Source organism: Ceratotherium simum, chromosome 9 (assembly GCF_057802395.1).
Source record: "Ceratotherium simum simum isolate JZ-2026a chromosome 9, ASM5780239v1, whole genome shotgun sequence".
In the NCBI taxonomy this organism is placed as follows: Eukaryota; Metazoa; Chordata; class Mammalia; order Perissodactyla; family Rhinocerotidae; genus Ceratotherium; species Ceratotherium simum.
Genome location: NC_141908.1, coordinates 55,285,965 through 55,304,837, shown reverse-complemented (window position 1 = coordinate 55,304,837; position 18,873 = coordinate 55,285,965). Strand labels below are relative to the sequence as shown.

The window sequence follows — 18,873 nt, the reverse complement described above, 5'->3', positions numbered from 1 at the left end:
AACCGGGTAAAGCTAGGTAGCAGACCTCGGGTTTGCTCCTGTAGGACAAAGCTTCTATTCATTTCACAATTAAATTTGAAACATTTTATGTAAGAATGCACTAAGGACTATTCTAAAGCATGCAATGCCATTTTCAGGGCACAAAATGAAAATGGTTCTGAATTTTAATTCCATATCTTGTTTTACCAGGACACAAAGGAAAATCCGTGACGACAAGTAAAGAATTATTTTCCACCTTGAAAAGGCGTGTTTTAAAATTAAAAACCATGAACAAATCTATCTACAAAATAATTCATTTTTTATATCAAACAGCTGCAGACCTTGTAATTGAAATAATGTATCTAAGGTTACAAATGAAAAGTGTTAGGTATCATTCTTGAAGTGACAGATTAAGTTCCTAATCCAGTTAAAGTAATAGCCATATTTGTAGTTTAACATAAATTAAGACCTTAATTATATTTGTGACTATTTTAAACAAAATAACAAATTCCTTTGTACCTGGGAATGTAATTTATAGCAAAGCCAGGTTCATTTTCCAAACCAATCTATTTCACACTGCAGAAATACTCTGGTATAATAGTATAATGTAATTCTTGGAGCATGTTGAAAGAGTAGATTCACTAAAAGCACAGAAAAGGTTTAAAGATAAATGAAGATGCTATTCATTCAAGGGTAATTTCATCTTAGAACTATATGAAAGATGTTTCTCTCACATGGGGTAGTGTATGGCCTCAAATTTAAGTGTATTTTCAGCTCAAATATAATGCTGCTGGATCAATTATGTTGATACTACGTATCTAATAATGAAGAAGTCTAGCCTTTTTCTGTTTAAAAAATAGACTGTCATTTTTTTCATCTTACTGCTATGTCTTTATTATTCTGTTTAACAGCAACAAATTTTAAAATCCTGCTTGCTCTTTACTTTTTAAACAGAAAAGTATACAGCTGATATTCTAACTTGCAATCTCTCAGAACTACAGGAGTACGAATTTTTGCTACCTTAAATAGATATTTATATTAGCAAACCATTACCCTGTATAACCATTTTACATTATTTCACTAATTACTAAAAATGACAACTCTAATAGACACCTAATTCTATTTTGAATATACTTCATTTTCACAAATCCTGTAAGACTTTTATATATACCGCACCACTTATGTATTGAGGGATTAATATTAATACTGAGAATTTTTTTAATCTGCTAAATTCTGTTTGCAATTTAAGTTCACAGTTATCTTTTCTAAAGATCCCATTTTATATATTTAAATCATTCCAGGTATTATAAGCATAAATCATGAAAATGCTTTAATACTTCTGATATATAAAAGGTGATGTAATACACGACATTCAATCTGAAGAATTTAAATTCAGTGATATCATGGAAACATCTGCAGCCTCCATTTTGCTCATTTAGAATACTGAAAAGGATTTTACAAGTCCTCTTATGTAATAAATGTGCACTAAACTCTCTCTACTCCTTAGCTTTCCTTTCTTTCCTGAATCCTGTGAAAATGAATACAGAAGCCTCATTTTGCAGAGGATGATCAAAGTCGGAGGGATGAACAACCTTTAAAAAACTAAAATTTTACACTTTATGAAACTTTAAGAAAGTTACATCAATTTTAAAAATGTGTTTCATAAAATAGTATTCTATTAATTCTCTAGTAAAACATATCCATTGGTGTCACCCTACTTGTATTTATGTCAGGTTTAAACTGACACTTAAAAATTGCACACAACCATGAACTACTTGGTTGCTACATTTAAAGGAAAAATGGATCCAACTAAACTGAAAATTCAAAATCATTCCCTCCAAAATCCTGCAGGTAAGCTGTCCACTGTGGTCACCTGAATGACATGACAAGTTTACAGCGGCTACATTTTCATAATCACAGTTGCTTCTCCACTGCAACAACTGACCTGCAGTCCCAAAGGAGAGAGAGCTAACCCTCCCTCCTGCTCTTCCCCAATTACTACATTAGGATATTACCATTTAAGCACTAATTAAAATGTCCACCTAAAAAGTGTCATTTGCTAAAAGGAAAAAGCAACGGCCAGCTAACTATTTATCAGCAGATCTGACATGTTAGTGTTCCTGGCCTAGCATTAATGGGGCCTATAAAAATGACGACTTCTTTTAATGATACAACATTTTCAACAGAAAGAAAATAGTCTTTTTTTCTGTTGTCTTTCCTTTCACTTTTAGAGATAAAGTATTTAGTCACAAACGGTAAGAAAAAATGAGAATATTAAATGGCATAGGAATATTCCCCATAAACTCAGCTTAAATGTTATTCTTCCTTGGAGGAAGTAAAAACCGAGTAGGTAAAAAGTAAGATTACTCTTTCATGCAGCATTCTAACAATTAACAATGGTCATCAGTTTGAGACACTCTCTAAAAATAAATTCAATAACTAAACTTTTACAATATTTAGATTAAGCCATACAAAAAAGAAAAACAGGTTTCTTTTTAAATTGGCTTCATATATACTAAACAAAATCCTTTCTAAAACTTACTAGAAAGTAACATTTTATTATATAAAGACATTCACAAAATATGTATATAAATCTTAAAGTCAAAACAGGCACTAATTTAGCATTAAACGACATCTGGTATTTCTATTGCTTTCACTTTTTTCAAAAGAGTTTCCCATTTATTACCTAACGTGAGCTTCACAATAACTCATAATACAGGTAAGACTGCCTTTATCACATTTCAAAGATCCAAAAGCTGAGACATGTTTATGTTTCACATCTTAATATAATCTATAAAGATATAATTTGCTAGGAAATGTCAGAAATGATTTTTGAATTAAATATCCACTTATTTCTGGGTAAAAATTCAAAGATCTTTATCACTGGATTGAATTGATATGCAGCAAAGTGTCATGAATGTGGACTCTCGACTCAGACTCCCTGGGTTTGCATTCCAGCTCTGCCACGTCCTACTCATGTAAGTTTGGGCCAACTGCTTAACCTCTCTGCCTCAACTTGCTAATCTGTAAAATGGGAATAATACTACTACCCTACCTTATAGGGTTGCTGTGCCTGAGGATTATCTACGATACCTAAAGTACATACAACATGACCTGGCAAATGGAGTAAGTGCTGTGTAAATTCTAACTAGTTATTACTGTTGTTCTTACTCCGACATAATCCCCAGAATAGAGATTATAATAGCACCTACATCATACAGTTGATGTAAGGATTAAACGAGTTAATAAGAATTAAGTGCTCAGCACAGTGATGAGCACATAGTGGGCACTCAACCAGTGCTGTTGTTGCCTGTTTATCTCCACAATTTGTAGGCTCTATGACCTTGGGCAGAGCTTTCCTGAGCTTCAGTTTCCACATCTTGAAATGAAGTTAATAAGAGTACCCTACACTAGGGTGATGGTAAGGATTGAAGGAGATACTTCACATAAAAGCTCTCAGTAGAATGCCTTATACAATAAAAGCATCCAATAAATATTTAATTTTAAAACAAATCTTATTCAGTATTATTAAAATAATAGTTTGAATTAAAGCATACAAAATTAACATTTCTTAGGTATGGAATGAAAGAATGATTACAAAAATTATTAATGCTCACACAAATTCAAATATGTCCAAAAAAATTCTTACACCTAACAAGTATGTTAATTACTTTGGTGTTTTCAGGCATTACAAACTCTGCAAGCTTCCATTTCTCCTGATGACACTGAATATATGTCCTTCTGTCAAGAAGTAGGAGAGAAGGAATAATAACCAACATTCATTGCATATTTACAATATGCCAGGTACTTTTCTAACTTTTATATATATTAACACATTCAATCCTCACAACACCCAACAGGAGAGCTTCTATTTATATCTCCATTTTACAGATGAGGAAATTTGAAACAAAGAGTAATGTTTAAGGTATGCTGTATTAGGAACAGAGACCAACTGCCCATTTCATTTGTGGAATCTGCTATAAAAAACAGCATATACTGAATAAGTAAACACATAAACTTCTTGAAGAAAATCAAATAAAACATTTTTTGTAGAAAACTTGTGGAGTTCATATGTATTTGCTCATACTGTAGTTCTAGACATATGCGTCCAATACAAGAGCCACCAGCTACATATGGCTATTGAGCACTTGAAATGTGGCTAGCACCAGGCAAGATGCACTATAAGCATAAAATACACATCATATTTTGAACTTAATATAAAAAAATATAAAACAGCCCATAAATATAGTTTGTATTGATTACATGTTAAAATGATAATATTTGGATACACTGGGCTAAATAATATGTATTATTAAAATTAATTTCACCTGTTTCTTTTTACTTTTTTTAATGGGGCTACTACAAAATTTTAAACCACATATGTGGCCAACATTATATACATTATATATCTATTGGACAGTTGGTTTGGGGGTGAGAGAGTGGAATTATTATTACAGAGAATTATTATCAAAGTTCTTTTCTCAATCAATATAAGCCTAAATTGGGGCCGGCCCAATGGCGCAAGCGGTTAAGTGCGCGCGCTCCGCTGCGGCGGCCCGAGGTTCGCCGGTTCGGATCCCGGGTGCGCACCGACGCACCGCTTGTCAGGCCATGCTGTGGCGGAGGAAGATGGGCACGGATGTTAGCCCAGGGCCAGTCTTCCTCAGCAAAAAGAGGAGGATTGGCAGATGGTTGCTCAGGGCCGATCTTCCTCACAAAAAAAAAAAATATATATATATATATATATATATATATATAGAAGCCTAAGTCCTTCAAAGCGGAAGTATTATGGAAAGGAAGATACATCTCTCTCTCTGTGTTTGTGTGTATAATACTGTGTGTGTGTGTTCCCTGTGTTTGTATATAATACTGTGCATGTGTGTATGTACTGCTATATAAATATACATAAATATATATACTGCTCATGAGAACCAGAGAAAACACTACATTAACACCTCACTATATTCGACATACAAGATTATTTTATGACCAAACACTTCAGGTAATATCAATACTTCGTGGATGAGGGAAGGAAAGCAAATCTAAGAGGAAATAACAGCCATGAGAAAAAAATTTATATTCTTTTAAACTGAAATCAGAAAGGTTCCTTTAATCAAAAAAGATCTAACCACTTAGTTCCAGGGGTATAATAAACACCAAGTCTATGTGGTAAGTAAAATTTATATTTCCTGATGGCTTAACTGGCAGACTATTAAAATATCTGATGCTTGATATCTGGTATCTCCTAGAAAACATCCAGTTTATGGATACCCGTCACATTGTTTTGATCAATTTTATACATTTAACTTATTCTTCTAAACGGATACTGGTCCACTATATAGAAGAAAATTACTCCATAAAGTTTACATCAGATATCTGGAAAAGTCACATTCATAGTCATGGCTACTATCAGCTGTCAAGTCAAAGAATATTGAAGAAAACCAAGAATTTTTAATATATTCTGGTTCATTTATCATCTAAGTGACATATGTAGGATAACAAACAAATTGAAAAGGTTAAGCAAAATTCTGCATTTTTTAAAAGGTTCTTTTTTTCTTGTTTTATTTTTAATTGCAACTATGATTTGAGAAGCCATAGTGAGAAAGAAAATTATTAAGAACCATAAAAATAAGAGTTGCTAAATCAAGTACAAAGATTTCTTTTCTCATTCGTTTCCCAGATTATTTAGGATGTTAATTTTTCTTCTTAACACTAATATACTGATATCTTGCTTTGTACTGAAAACTAGTTAAACCATCTATTCCAGGACTTCTCAACACTGACACTATCTACACTTGGGCTGGATAATTCTTTGTTGTGGAGGGACTGTCCTGTGCACTGTAAGATGTTTAACAGCATCCCTGGCGTCTACCCAATAGATGCCAAAAGCACCCTCCCCAACAGTTGTGACAACCAAAAACGTCTCAACACCGTCAAATATCCTCTGTGGAGTAGAAATCTGCCTCAGTTAAGAACCACTGGTCTATTCCTACCCAAAATACCTTCCTATTTGGTGAAAATTACTTCAGTACTTCCTAACCTATTCTTTAGTTTTAGGGGTTCTTCATAGGGGATCCCCATAAAGCTTCAGCAGGGAGATCAGTAAACGTCATGAAACCAGATGCAGAATAGCCTGGATACGTTTTTATTTGTGTGTGTGCAATGGAATGTTTTCTGGAGAAATGTTCTATAGCTTTCATCAGATCCCGAAAGAGTTATTCCAAAAATGGCAATAAAAAAAGGGTTAAGAATTAGGGCTTCAAGAAGCGGAAGCAACCTAAGTGTCCCTCGACAGACGATTGGATTAAGAAAATGTGGTATATATATACAATGGAATACTACTCAGCCATAAAAAATGACAAAATCGTCCCATTTGCAACAACATGGATGGGCCTGGAGCGTATTATGTTAAGTGAAATAAGCCAGAAAGAGAAAGACAAACACTGTATGATCTCACTCATATGTGGAATATAAACCAACACATGGACAGAGAAAACTGGACTGTGGTTACCAGGGGCGGTGGGGGGTGGGCACAAGGGGTGAAGGGAGTCATATATATGGTGATGGACAAACAAAAATGTACAACCCAAAATTTCACAATGTTAGAAACCATTAAAACATCAATTAAAAAAAAAAAAAAAAAGAATTAGGGCTTCAAATAAAATATTCACTGTGCCCTGAAGCTATCTTTTCAAAGATACAAAGATTGAAAATACCAGTTTATATGTACACAGCAAATAATTTACTTGTGCTACAGTTATCAGGCAAGATTGCTTTTACTACACTTATAAACTCTTCATTCAATAAACATTTACTGAGTACATTCTATATGCTAGGCACTGTTATTAGCATTTGAAAGCTAAACTTAAAATTCCATCTCCCTCACCAAAAAAAAAGGATTAACAAATAGCAGTATAAAGTTTGTATTTATTGCATATAACCAACTGAGAATTTCTGCTTCTCAAAAGTCAACATAAGAAAGAAAATACACTAGTTATAATACTAGCGCTTAAAGACAAATTTAAAAAATAAACGTAATTTATATTCTTGGTAAAAAGATATAAAATAGGGGCCGGCCCCGTGGTGTAGCGGTTAAGTGCACGCACTCCGCTGCTGGCAGCCTGGGTTGAGATCCCGGGCGCGCACCGACGCACTGCTTGTCAAGCCATGTTGTGGTGGCGTCCCATATAAAGTGGAGGAAGATGGGGACAGATGTTAGCCCAGGGCCAGTCTTCCTCAGCAAAAAGAGGAAGATTGGCATGGATGTTAGCTCAAGGCTGATCTTCCTCACAAAAAAAAACGATATAAAATAAATCTTCTAAAAGAAAGAAAACTGAAAGATACTCATAGATATTCACACAAATTATTGTCCAAACACATTTCTTTCCATCTTTCCTTCTTTCCCTGCCTTAAACAAAACAAAACTGTACTGAATGACATACTATGTATCAGACATAGTTATCAAGCCCAGAGGATATCAAGTTGAATAAAAAAATAATGAGATGACCAAGTGCCTAGCATCTGCCTAGAACACAGCAAAAGCTCACAGTTCCTTTTCCTCCCTTTCTTTCTGTCCTCAAGAAGCTCACAGTCTCATCTCCAATAAATGTCACATGTCTTAGAATTCTCTTTTATCTTTTAGATGCTGCACAATAAAATCCTCTTTCTGACTCAAACTATGTAAGCTAACTAAATAAATAGCAGCTAAATATGTAAAATGTTTGAATAATTATAATTCTATAATCTACATAAACATTTCTTTTTTTTTTTTTAAAGCCAACAATCCCCAAGTATCCTATTCTTCCTACAGTGCAGTTTAAAGTTTACAGGGCCACTAATCTTTATGGATTACACAACTGTGATATACAACTTGAAGGGCGATTGCATTCAATAAGTGGTTTGGGGATAATAGACACTAATGTAATCAATAAATATAGAAGGAATGGCTAGAGAGGAATATGTCTGCTTCAAGATTACCAAATGGATTAAGGCTAGAATGAGTACAATGAGAGAATGATGCTTAAAAATATGTGGTGAATAAATCTTTACAAATAAGTTAGAAAATAATTCTGTGTCCATAAATGCACATATCACCCCACATAATCAATACCATCATATCTAGCCAAAAGCAAAACAATGACTAAGAAAGAGAAGCACTAGCACATAAGTATTTTTTATAAGAATGAATAATGAAGATTTTTATGTTTATTTTATATACTGACAACAATTAACTGGATAATATTACATAATAAAATTATACTTCACAGACGAGATGTGATATTGACAACGGTAAATTACACAGAAAAATTCTAAACATACAGTACCAGACTGTCTGAAAAGAAAAAAAAATAATTGCAACTCAAAGTGAAAAAGTATTACATTATTCACATATTTACCTGCACAGCAAGAGAAGCTGCATTGTCAGAAAGCAAAATTTGCTCCCCTGTGGAAATACAACAAAAGGTCTGAGTCAAAAGTGTGATTGCTAAACAAGTAAAACATACTTAAAAATATTTTTATTTTAAAAAACAATTCCTATTTTTAGCAACAAAAGGTATAGCCTTTCACTAACATAATTATGAAGTTCTATATCAATGCTATTGTATAATTATAATTTTGATTAAATTATCATGGTATGTAAATAATGGTAGAACAAGACTATTTCCTCTAAAACAATTTGATCATTTATTGCATTTTATCACCAATATATAATTAAAATTGCTCATTTAAAAACAAATTCATTTTTCCAGTTTTCAAGAAACATTCCTCTTCTTTTCATTAAAATTAAGCAAAACAGTATCTGCTCAAACCCCTCTAGTTAAAAGTAAAAGCATTGAAAATCATATAAAACCAGCTTGCAGTTAATATTGCACAGTGTGTCTAGGTCTGTCACACAGAAGAAAGATGACAAGTTCGCTGCAATAAAAATTCCATGCTTAGAAGACTAGGGTTGCTGCCTATTAGTCTTCATTACTTTGCAGTCTTCTGACAACTGTAGCAGGCTGCTGAGCCCCAAATGGGGTCCATAATGTGATCTGATGATATATGAAGAGCTGCTAAAGGAAGCCTGAACCATCCTAGCCTATACATTTTAACAGTTCCTTTTTACTGAGAGCCCACTTTACCATAGGACTTCAAAAATCTGCTGCGTCAGCTATTGGTGCAGTAAATCTGCCAACTGCTCCTGCAACCACATCATTTTACACTGCCTACAGCAGCCAATATAATGAGTCAATAATAAACTAAGGACCTTATAGGCCATGAATAGTTGGTTTACACTGGCAGATACAAGTTTAGGTAAAATCTTCTAGACAAATTATACAAGGGAATTCCTTCTTTATGCCTTATGTTCTCTTTGCAGTCAATTATATTCCTGAGGGGGTTTTTTGGTAATAAATATATTTTGATATAAAGCCATTTTTAATTGTGAACAAATACCTACCTTTCAATTGCTGATATAACGTAGCATTTTCAGGCCAAGGTTCTGCAGCTGCAGAAACAAAGCAATGAAAATTAGGTACATAGGGCAAAAAAAAAAAAATCAATAACCAACCAAATTAATAAGCACACACATTTGCCTGGAGCATTTAAAATCAATTGCCAAGGCTACCTGAAATATGGCAACTAATCAAACTACCTTAGATTCTATGATAACCTATATAAGGAGGTTAGATAATTTGATTTAAATGCATGTTTGGTTTACTGTTTGGTGGTGGTTCATTTTTTTTATGGGGAGGAGGTGAAAGACATCTTGCCCAATCAAAAGTGAGAATTTAAAAAATAAAACAGCCTAAATGCTACTATTCCTCTAGCCTCCTTCAAACAGACACATATCCAAAATGTTACTCATACATACAAGAAGATACTGAATTTTGATTCACTATCAAAAAAAAATTGTGAAACAATATTTGTAATATTTTACACTAAACTTTTAACAAAATAAATTTTCAAACAGACAATACTATATGAAAGAATCAAATGTATCTACATCAGGCTGTGCATCTTTCCTTATAAGCTGGTAGTATTTAAATATACAGAGGAATCCTGTTGTATTCTACAACATTTCATTGCCTTGACCCCACCACCACCACCCCACAAAAACAAAGAGGAGTAGCATGATGAAGCAGTAAATACTAAAAATGTGAAATAAAGCTGGTAAAACTAATTTTAGGTCCGAAGCCAGGATTGACCTTGACTCGCAACCTCCCATCTAGAGAAGACTTTAGTTACAGAGAGAATATTAGCAACCTACCAGTATTTGGAAAAAGCACTAGATTTGAATTTTGTCTAATCAACTGTGCTTAAGAGGCAATGCCAGGGCTGGCCCCGTGGCTTAGCGGTTAAGTGCTCGCGCTCCGCTGCTGGTGGCCCGGGTTCGGATCCTGGGCGAGCACCGATGCACCGCTTCTCTGGCCATGCTGAGGCCGCGTCCCATGTACAGCAACTAGAAGGATGTGCAGCTATGACATACAACTATCTACTGGGGCTTTGGGGGGAAAAAATAAATAAATAAAATTATAAAAAACAAAAAAAAAAGAAGCAATGCCTCCACTGAGAATATATAGGATATCATGTGTTGAATTCTCTGTAAAAGCCACAAAACATCAGAATCATCAATTCTAACACAGTAACTACATTTGCTCTCCAAGAGAGTAAATTAAATATATGAAATTTGATAATCGTTATTGTTCTTATTGTGTTTAATCCAGTCTCCATGACATAGCAACAAATTATTATTTTTTTTAGATTTTATTTATTTATTTATTTTACCCCCAAAGCCCCAGTAGATAGTTGTATGTCATAGCTGCACATCCTTCTAGTTGCTGTATGTGGGACGTGGCCTCAGCATGGCCGGAGAAGCGGTGCGTTGGTGCGCGCCCGGGATCCGAACCCGGGACGCCACCAGCGGAGCACGTGCACTTAACTGCTAAGCCACGGGGCCGGCCCAAATTATTTTTTTAATATATAATTCCAGCTGATTTTTTTAAAAAGAAATTTATGTACGTGAAGCATTTTTTTTCTTAAGACAGATCATTTAAGATGCACTAAAACAGTCCTGGCAGGAGGGGGGACCCCTTAATTTGCTTTTATTTACACTTAGAATGAAAGGAAAAACATAGTAGTATTATTATAAATTATAAACGCTACTTTTGGTTCGGTTTGGGCTACAGAAAATTAAACTCATATTTAGGGATAATACCATGAAATCACCAAGCAAATAATGGACCATACATGGTTTTGTATGCTGTTACCCACAATATCATACACATAGGTAAAGGCTACTGAGTTTCAACTCATGTACCAAAAAGGCGGTGAAACTAAATATTTATTATGGAACTAAATATTTATTATATGTTACTGTAAACTTTTTAACAAAGTAAAATTTCAAAAAGAACCCAATTAACCTATGTGACAGTTTTTAAAATAAAACTCAGGGAAACAAAAACAAGCGGACATCAGCAAATACTAAAAAATAACCTAGGATAAATTGTACAGTCAGCACACCTACAACATTTACATCTATATGAGAAACAGTACAATGAGGTTCATTTGTTACAAGATCCTAGACCATCAAAGATTCAATTATGTGCATTATATTAATCTTATTAAAGCAATAAAGCAGAGGAATAAAATTTACAAAAATTTCAAACATATTGAAACTAAGTTCCTTAAGGGCACAGATGTGTCATATGTATCTGTGTATGCCACACTGTACCATGTTTTGCATACAGTTCATGTTCGTTAATTGTGCGTGGAAAGGAAGAAAAAGGATATCCGATTAAACCTTCCACTCTATTCCCTAAACATTCTGGCTAATCAAAGTTTTACTGAACTTAATATTATCAACTCTGTTAAAGTAATGGGGTGTCGTAATTAAATATTCTGGTAATTTTAACTTTTGGTTAGCTGTTTTGTGTACATACTAGACATGGATTACAAATTTTCAAAACAATGGAATAAAATACACTTAGCATTAAATAGAGGCTGAATACAATTTGTGTTCTTTGATAAATCAGAAGCTACTTCACTACTCTGCAATATTGCAGTTCTCCTATGAACAGCAATTTGTGTGTTCAGTAATCTCAGTTAAAAGTTAATTTATCATCACCCCATGGATTCTCCAGATCTAATACAACAGACATATGTGAAAGTAAAAGAAATCTTGCAACACATTACCTGACTGCAAATAAGAATAAAGAAGTTGCCTATGAATACTAAAGCTCTGTTATTAAGAACCTAAAGCTAGAAACAGGGGTGAAGGGAGTATGTTTTTCTTGATCCAAGACACAAACTATGTTCCAACTCAGAAATTATTATTGAAAATAAATTCTCAGAAAGTAACTCTGCCAAAATGTCTGATGTTACCTTCACAAATAGAGCCTATCATTTAAAAAGAGAAGGCACGTAGGCTGATACAAACCTATATAACCATGTTATTCTAGCAGCTTGGAATTCCAGTGCATCCACAGACCAGGAGGCAAAAAATGGTAGAGGACGGAGGGCATGACCAGCTGCCAACCTCGCCCATGAGCAGCTCAGAGTACACCAATATCACTGATTTAGTACAGTGCCTATGTGAACGAGCTCAAATAATTACATTTTAAGCATGACATGGGAGAAGAAATGGCTAGCGTGTTATTTGATAAGAGGGCGAAAAGCGAAAATCCTAAGTTGTGTGGCATGGCAATGGATCTACAAGTCAACCACACAGGTATGCTTCTAGGAAAGGAGGTCTGTAACTGCCTTCATAAGAATTCCATGAATCATGAACATTATTATCCACATATAACAAAGTACAAAGCCTATTTCTTGGTTTAGGTGATATTAATTAAAGCCTTTTTATTGAGAATGCCTATTATGTGAAAAACAAAGTCCAAAAATACAACTTCTTCCCCACTTCTCTTTTCCAAGGTCAGGCAAGCCAATACCCACCCCTTGCTCCTGACTATGTGTAAAAGAGAGGGAGATTAAGAATTTAAAATTATAGTGCTGAAACAGACCTTAAAAATCTGTAGCATTTAAAAAGAAAAATCGCCATCTCTTACTAGTTTTACTTCAGTCAACCTAAAATGTTTTAGACCACAGACTAATTCAATAGCGAATAAAATATCATGACTTACCTATCCTATTTTCAATTTCTACCACCAAAAACACTCCCTGAGGTGAAGTGCCTTTTTAAACCTGCCTTAGGAAAGAGCCAGTCTTAGAATAAATATACAAGGTGAGACTAACAGTTTCAGGAAAGGAGGCTGGTAGGAAATGGGGATTGAGCAAGAAGGCTGTCCAATGCTGTCAAGGTGCAAGTTACCGGTATTACTAGCACATCAAAAGTAAACTTTATGCTTAACACACATCAATAGTTTCTGAGGCTCTTGGAATAAAGATCAGAATCCTCAGCTTAGCCTCACACATCACCCTCTCTACCTCTCTGGCCTCACCATACCTCCACTCCACCCACTCTGTACTCCAGCCACACTGGCCTTCATCCAGTTTCTGAAGGCACTCCACTCCTACCTGCCCCAGAGATTCATTTGTGCTGTTTCCTGTGCCCTGGACCAATCTTCCCCACCTACTGTATCCTCACATCTCAGCTCAAACATCACTTCCTCAGGTTGGGCCAGCTTCTTAGACGTCCAACCTGAGCAGTTGCACAGGGCCCACACTTAGAAGGGCTCCACGCTTGGTTTAATGTTCTGCTGTCGCAGTCTCAGAATTCTCTTGAACAAGGGGCCTCACGTTTTCATTCTGCACTGGGTTCTACAAATTACTAGAACATAAACATCACAAATCCAGTGTTCATGTCTGATTTTTGCTTACTACTTCATCCCTAGAACCTAGTACCTAACAATCAGTAAATGCTGGCTGAATAAATATTTGTTTTCATTATTACCCCTACCATTATTGTTATTCTTCTGTACCATTTAAGCTAGGAATGCAGCAGGAAAGATAAAGAAACTACACAACATGGTCAAAAAAGGGAAACTTTACCCAGAGAACCTCAATACTACAACCAATAACACAACTGTAAAAATATTAAACAGCTGCCTGAAAAAAGTTGGCAGAACCCAATTCTATAAACTTACCTATGCACTAACCCTAAAACTGGAAATTTGTTTCTATCAAATATATAGTTTTCATCAGCTATTACTGTGGTAACACTCCTGAGACTAACACGCAGCCCTCACCCATCTGACAATTCATCCCTCCGTTCCACTTTCACATTCTGTAACTCTAACCCAGGGATCACCACTTTTTAAAATCTCATGTCCCCATCAATAAATATTTTGAGTACGCACGTCCAAATAGATTCAGAAATCATATGGTTGGTATTCCGGAGGTAATAAATCATGCGCATTATAAAACATACACTAAAAAAGAAAGTAGAGTTAAAAAAAAAGTGAAATCTGAATATTTTCTTCCTGTACTTCAAAGGATTATCTTGCATAACACAGGGTATATACACCCCACTTCACTTTGGAAAACACTGTTCTAATTAAATTAAATAACTACTTATTTGAAGTTTCAGCAGGGAACCCAGCCATTCACGTACCCTTGAACAAAGAAGAGTCCTCCTCTATTCTAGTGAAATCATCTTTTCTGACCACAGAAAAAGCCTGGAAAGAACACAGCCGAATTAATGGGGTGGCGGGAAGGGTACTTGCCTATCTACCTACCTAACAACAGGACCCTTGTAGACTACCAGAGTACTTAAAATTTCCCCCACATTCTTCCTACTTTCTCACCTTCCTGACTTTGCTCAAATTGTTCCCCTCTGTCCAGAATATTCCTTCACCACTACATACCCAAATCCTACACCTTTTTCAAGACAAAGTTTAAATGCTGCTTCCATCAAGAAGGCTTTTCTAACTAAACAAATCTAATTTCTCCATTATCGATACTGTCTATAGCAGTTTGTACTTGTCTTATATCATATCCTACTTTCTACTCTATTCTATTCTTATGTCAATATCTTATCTCCCTTCCCAGGCAGTGAGTTCCTAGAATGTGAAAAATTCCTATGGTCCTGAGATTATTTATTAAAGACTTGGCTTCTCAATAGCTCCAAACTGAATAAGACATTGACAATAATATATGCCAAAATCTGAAATTCAAATTAAGCAAGATTTAAATTTTTTTGTCTAAGTATCATTTAAAGCAAATGTCTTTATTACAAGAGTTCCAAAGTAAAACTATCCACCTTTCAGAAATTCATTCTTTCACAATAAGCAACTACTATATCATTTTCATACCAAAGCAATAACTTACTCTAAGGTACTCTTAGTGACTTATATTAATTCATTCATTAAAATTAGAATGACTCTTATTTCACAGCAAAAGACCCACGAAAGTTTGTATCATTTTTATAAAGAAGAAATATATTCCTATTTTATAGATATAAATAAAGAACATCTAGAAATAAAGCAAATATCAGAGCACCTCGTAGTAAGTTTCTACCCAATTAATGTTATTAAAAGTCTTTTTTCCACTTAGTCCTTTACCTACTTTCCAATTTTGCCCAGGCAAAATTATGATTATGTTACCTTTAGTATGTCTTTCACTACGAGCAAAGGAGATGCCTGTTAAAGTTTCAGTCTTCAGCAGGATGGAGAGCTGTTTTATCCAAATAAGAATTTTAAATTTTTCAAAGAAACTTTTTCTACTCCTGTATTCATGTCAGAGGAGAATAAGTTTAAAAAAGAGAGAGAGGACACGTACTCGGACTTTTGAAAGCCGTAAGACAAAATAAATAATGTATAAATAAATTAGTGTTAGAAATGCACACATGTAAAAGCAACACCCATAGCCCCCAAAATATATATTTGCTTCTCCTTTAATCATCTTTAAGGTACACACTATTTTCAAGCTTTATCAACCCATACAACAAAAAAAATCATTATTTTTTACTACTAATCCATTATAATTTTTAGAGAAATGACTACTAGCCAATAAATTCACGTTTGTATATCCCTAAGTCTCTTAAAGACTCTACATTTTACCTGCAGCATTTGCTCGAGTATCAAGTTAGGTGATAAGTCATTCTGGTGACAGATGATCTATCTATTTCATTCAATTCAGGGTATTTCACATATAAAAGTGCTATGACCTAATAAACAAGTCTAATTCCAAAGTCCACCTCTTGATGATCTCATCTCAGAGGCCAAGAGAAGGGCCACAAAAAGAGGTGTCCTCTGTTGTCTTTTTTTTTTTTAATTCTGCATTCTTAACGTACAACATGACTCCTCTGGCATATGAATGTAAGGTGAGACATAATTTGTAGAATAATAGGCACTAATATTACACGCTGCTTCAGTACTGTCATATTTCCAATCCATCAAATTGATTAATGCTATAATAACTCTACACAAACCTATCATTTGTGCACTAATGAAGTCAAACTCAGTTTATCCTTAGGCAACTAGATTCTGAAAGCTCATAGATGTCATCTCCTTAGCTTCCAAAGACTATTTAGACAGCATTATACAGAAGGAGTAAGAAACATGTGTAGCCTATCTCCAAATTTGGATGGCTTTCTGCCAAAAGTGTAAATGCAACTACTACTAATACCACAAAATACTCAGAGCATTTGGCAGCTCTTAAACATGGACAAGTTACTGCAAGACACACAGAGAAAAGAAGAAAATAAATTTACTAGTTTGACATAAATACATAAATATGATGTGGGACTTCATCAAAACTAGAATTTTAAGAGCTATGTATTAGATTCAACAGCAATTCAACCTACAAAATATAGCACAATTCAAAGATAACACTGTATCTCAGATAATATTGATCACAAAATGATTAAATAGTGATGCCCCTGAGCTACTGTTTCATAGGGGATGTTTAATGCTAGTACACAGGATGTGAAAGCAGGAAGTGACTCTTTCCACAAAAGGAATTTAAAAACATTCTCCCATCACCTCAACAGTCAGAGATCAATACTCATGTCAGAAAGTGACTCATTTTGGAGAACAGAAAAGTACAGTGTCACACTGTCATTTCCATAAATTTAAAAAACTGGCAGGTATTTTGTAACAGAGTGGTAAGGCCACTGCCTCAGTCCACAACAAACAAAAATACCACAGACTGGGTGGCTTATAAACAACAGAAATTTATTTCTCACAGTTCTGGAGGCTGGAAGTCCAAGATCAGGGTGCCTGCATGGTCAGGTTCTGGTGAGGGCCCTCTTCCAGGCTGCTGACTGTTGACTTCTTGCTGTGTTCTCCTACGGTGGAAGGGGCTGGAGAGCTCTCTGGAATCTCTTTTAGAAGGGCACTAATTCTAATCATGAGAGATCTGCTCTCACTACCTAATCACCTCCCAAGCCCCACTTTCTAATACCATCACCTCGGGGATGAGACCTTCAGTACATGAATTTTTGGAGGACACAAACATTCCAATCATAGCTTTACATTATACATAGCTCTCATTTATAAAGTAAATTTAGCCACATTCTACCAATCTGTTTTATCATTCATTCAATAAATATTCACAGAATATATACATACATATATATATATATATATATTTTCCCCTACAGAATATAATGTGCCAGGCACCATTCTGAACACTAAAGATAAAATTATAAAGAAAATCACATAACTGCCTTTAAGGCACTTAGACTTTAGTAATACTATGTGGCCCATCTCCATATTTGTTACCTTTATAATGTTTCAAGTTAAAAACTCTTGACAAATACTGGAGTCTATCTGACTAGGACAACAAAGATTATCTGATATACTCATTACAAGGCTTAATTCCATTTGGTCTACATGTTATAAAGAACTAAGAAAAAATTATGTACAACAGTGCACAATCTCCAGAATGTCAAACGAATGCCAATTTACTGAGCCCATGACAAATAAATCATACCTCACAAATCCCTCATCAACATCTCCAACCACCCATTCATTTGTAACAATGTAGTAAACAAAAGATTAAAATTACTCAAAGTGAGGGTACATGAATGAATGATACAGTAGAATTAATATCCAAGGTAAATGGGTTCTAATATCCTGCCATTCAGGAAGCAGAGGATAGAAAGCAAAACAGATTAAAAATTCAAGAAAACTAGTAGAAGGCACAACTTCCCCCTCACAATCAAAGTTGGAGACCAAATAAAACTAGAGAATAATGAGAATCCAACCGCTTCTAGTCAAACACTACCTAGACTTTTATCTAGGCAGATGATAATGGTGGTGGTGGTGGTGGTGGCAGCAGTTAAGATTCCCCAAGACTCACAGAGCTTATATCCAGAATATATAAAGAACTCTTACAACTCAATAATAAAAAAGACAACCCGATTTTTTTTAATGGGCATAGGATTTGAATAGACATTTCTCCAAAGGAGATATATGAATGGCCAACAAGCACATGAAAAGATACTCAATATCATTACTCATTAGGGAAATGCAAACCAAAACCACAGTGAGATACCACTTCACATCCACTAGAATGGCTACAATCAACAAGACAGACAATAACAAACGTTTAAAGGATGTGGAGAATTTGGAACTCTCACACACTGCTGTTGGGAATATATAAAGTTTGGCAGTTTTTCAAAATGTTAAACACAGAATCACCATATGATCCAGCAATTCCACACCTAGGTTTCATCTAGGAGAAATGAAAGACATATATCCACACAAAGACTTGACATGAATGTTACAGAAGCATTATTCACAACAGTCAAAAAGTGGAAACAACCCAAACGACCGTCAACTGGTGAACAGATAAACAAAATGTGGTATATCCATACAACAGAATATTATTTGGCAATAAAAACGATCCAAGTATTAACACATGCTATAACACAGATGAACTTCAAAAGCATTATGCCCAACAAAAAAATCCAGTCACCAAAGAAAACATATTGTATGATTCCATTTATAT

General features: G+C 34.8%; 1 protein-coding gene across 4 annotated transcripts in view; it reads right to left on the bottom strand.

Moving 5' to 3' along the window:
• Positions 1 to 18,873, bottom strand: part of MTX2 (metaxin 2) — a 62,073-nt gene that overhangs the window by 27,177 nt on the left and 16,023 nt on the right. For 3 of the 4 annotated variants that reach the window (XM_087435424.1, XM_087435423.1, XM_004426659.3), the window contains 2 exons: positions 9,422 to 9,469; positions 8,376 to 8,422 (listed from right to left, as the gene is read on the bottom strand). In XM_087435424.1, coding sequence (XP_087291550.1) covers positions 8,376 to 8,422; positions 9,422 to 9,469 — 95 coding nt within the window. Of the gene's footprint in view, positions 1 to 8,375; positions 8,423 to 9,421; positions 9,470 to 14,530; positions 14,595 to 15,521; positions 15,621 to 18,873 lie in introns of those variants that run through there. The other variant, XM_087435425.1, reaches the window with a different exon arrangement.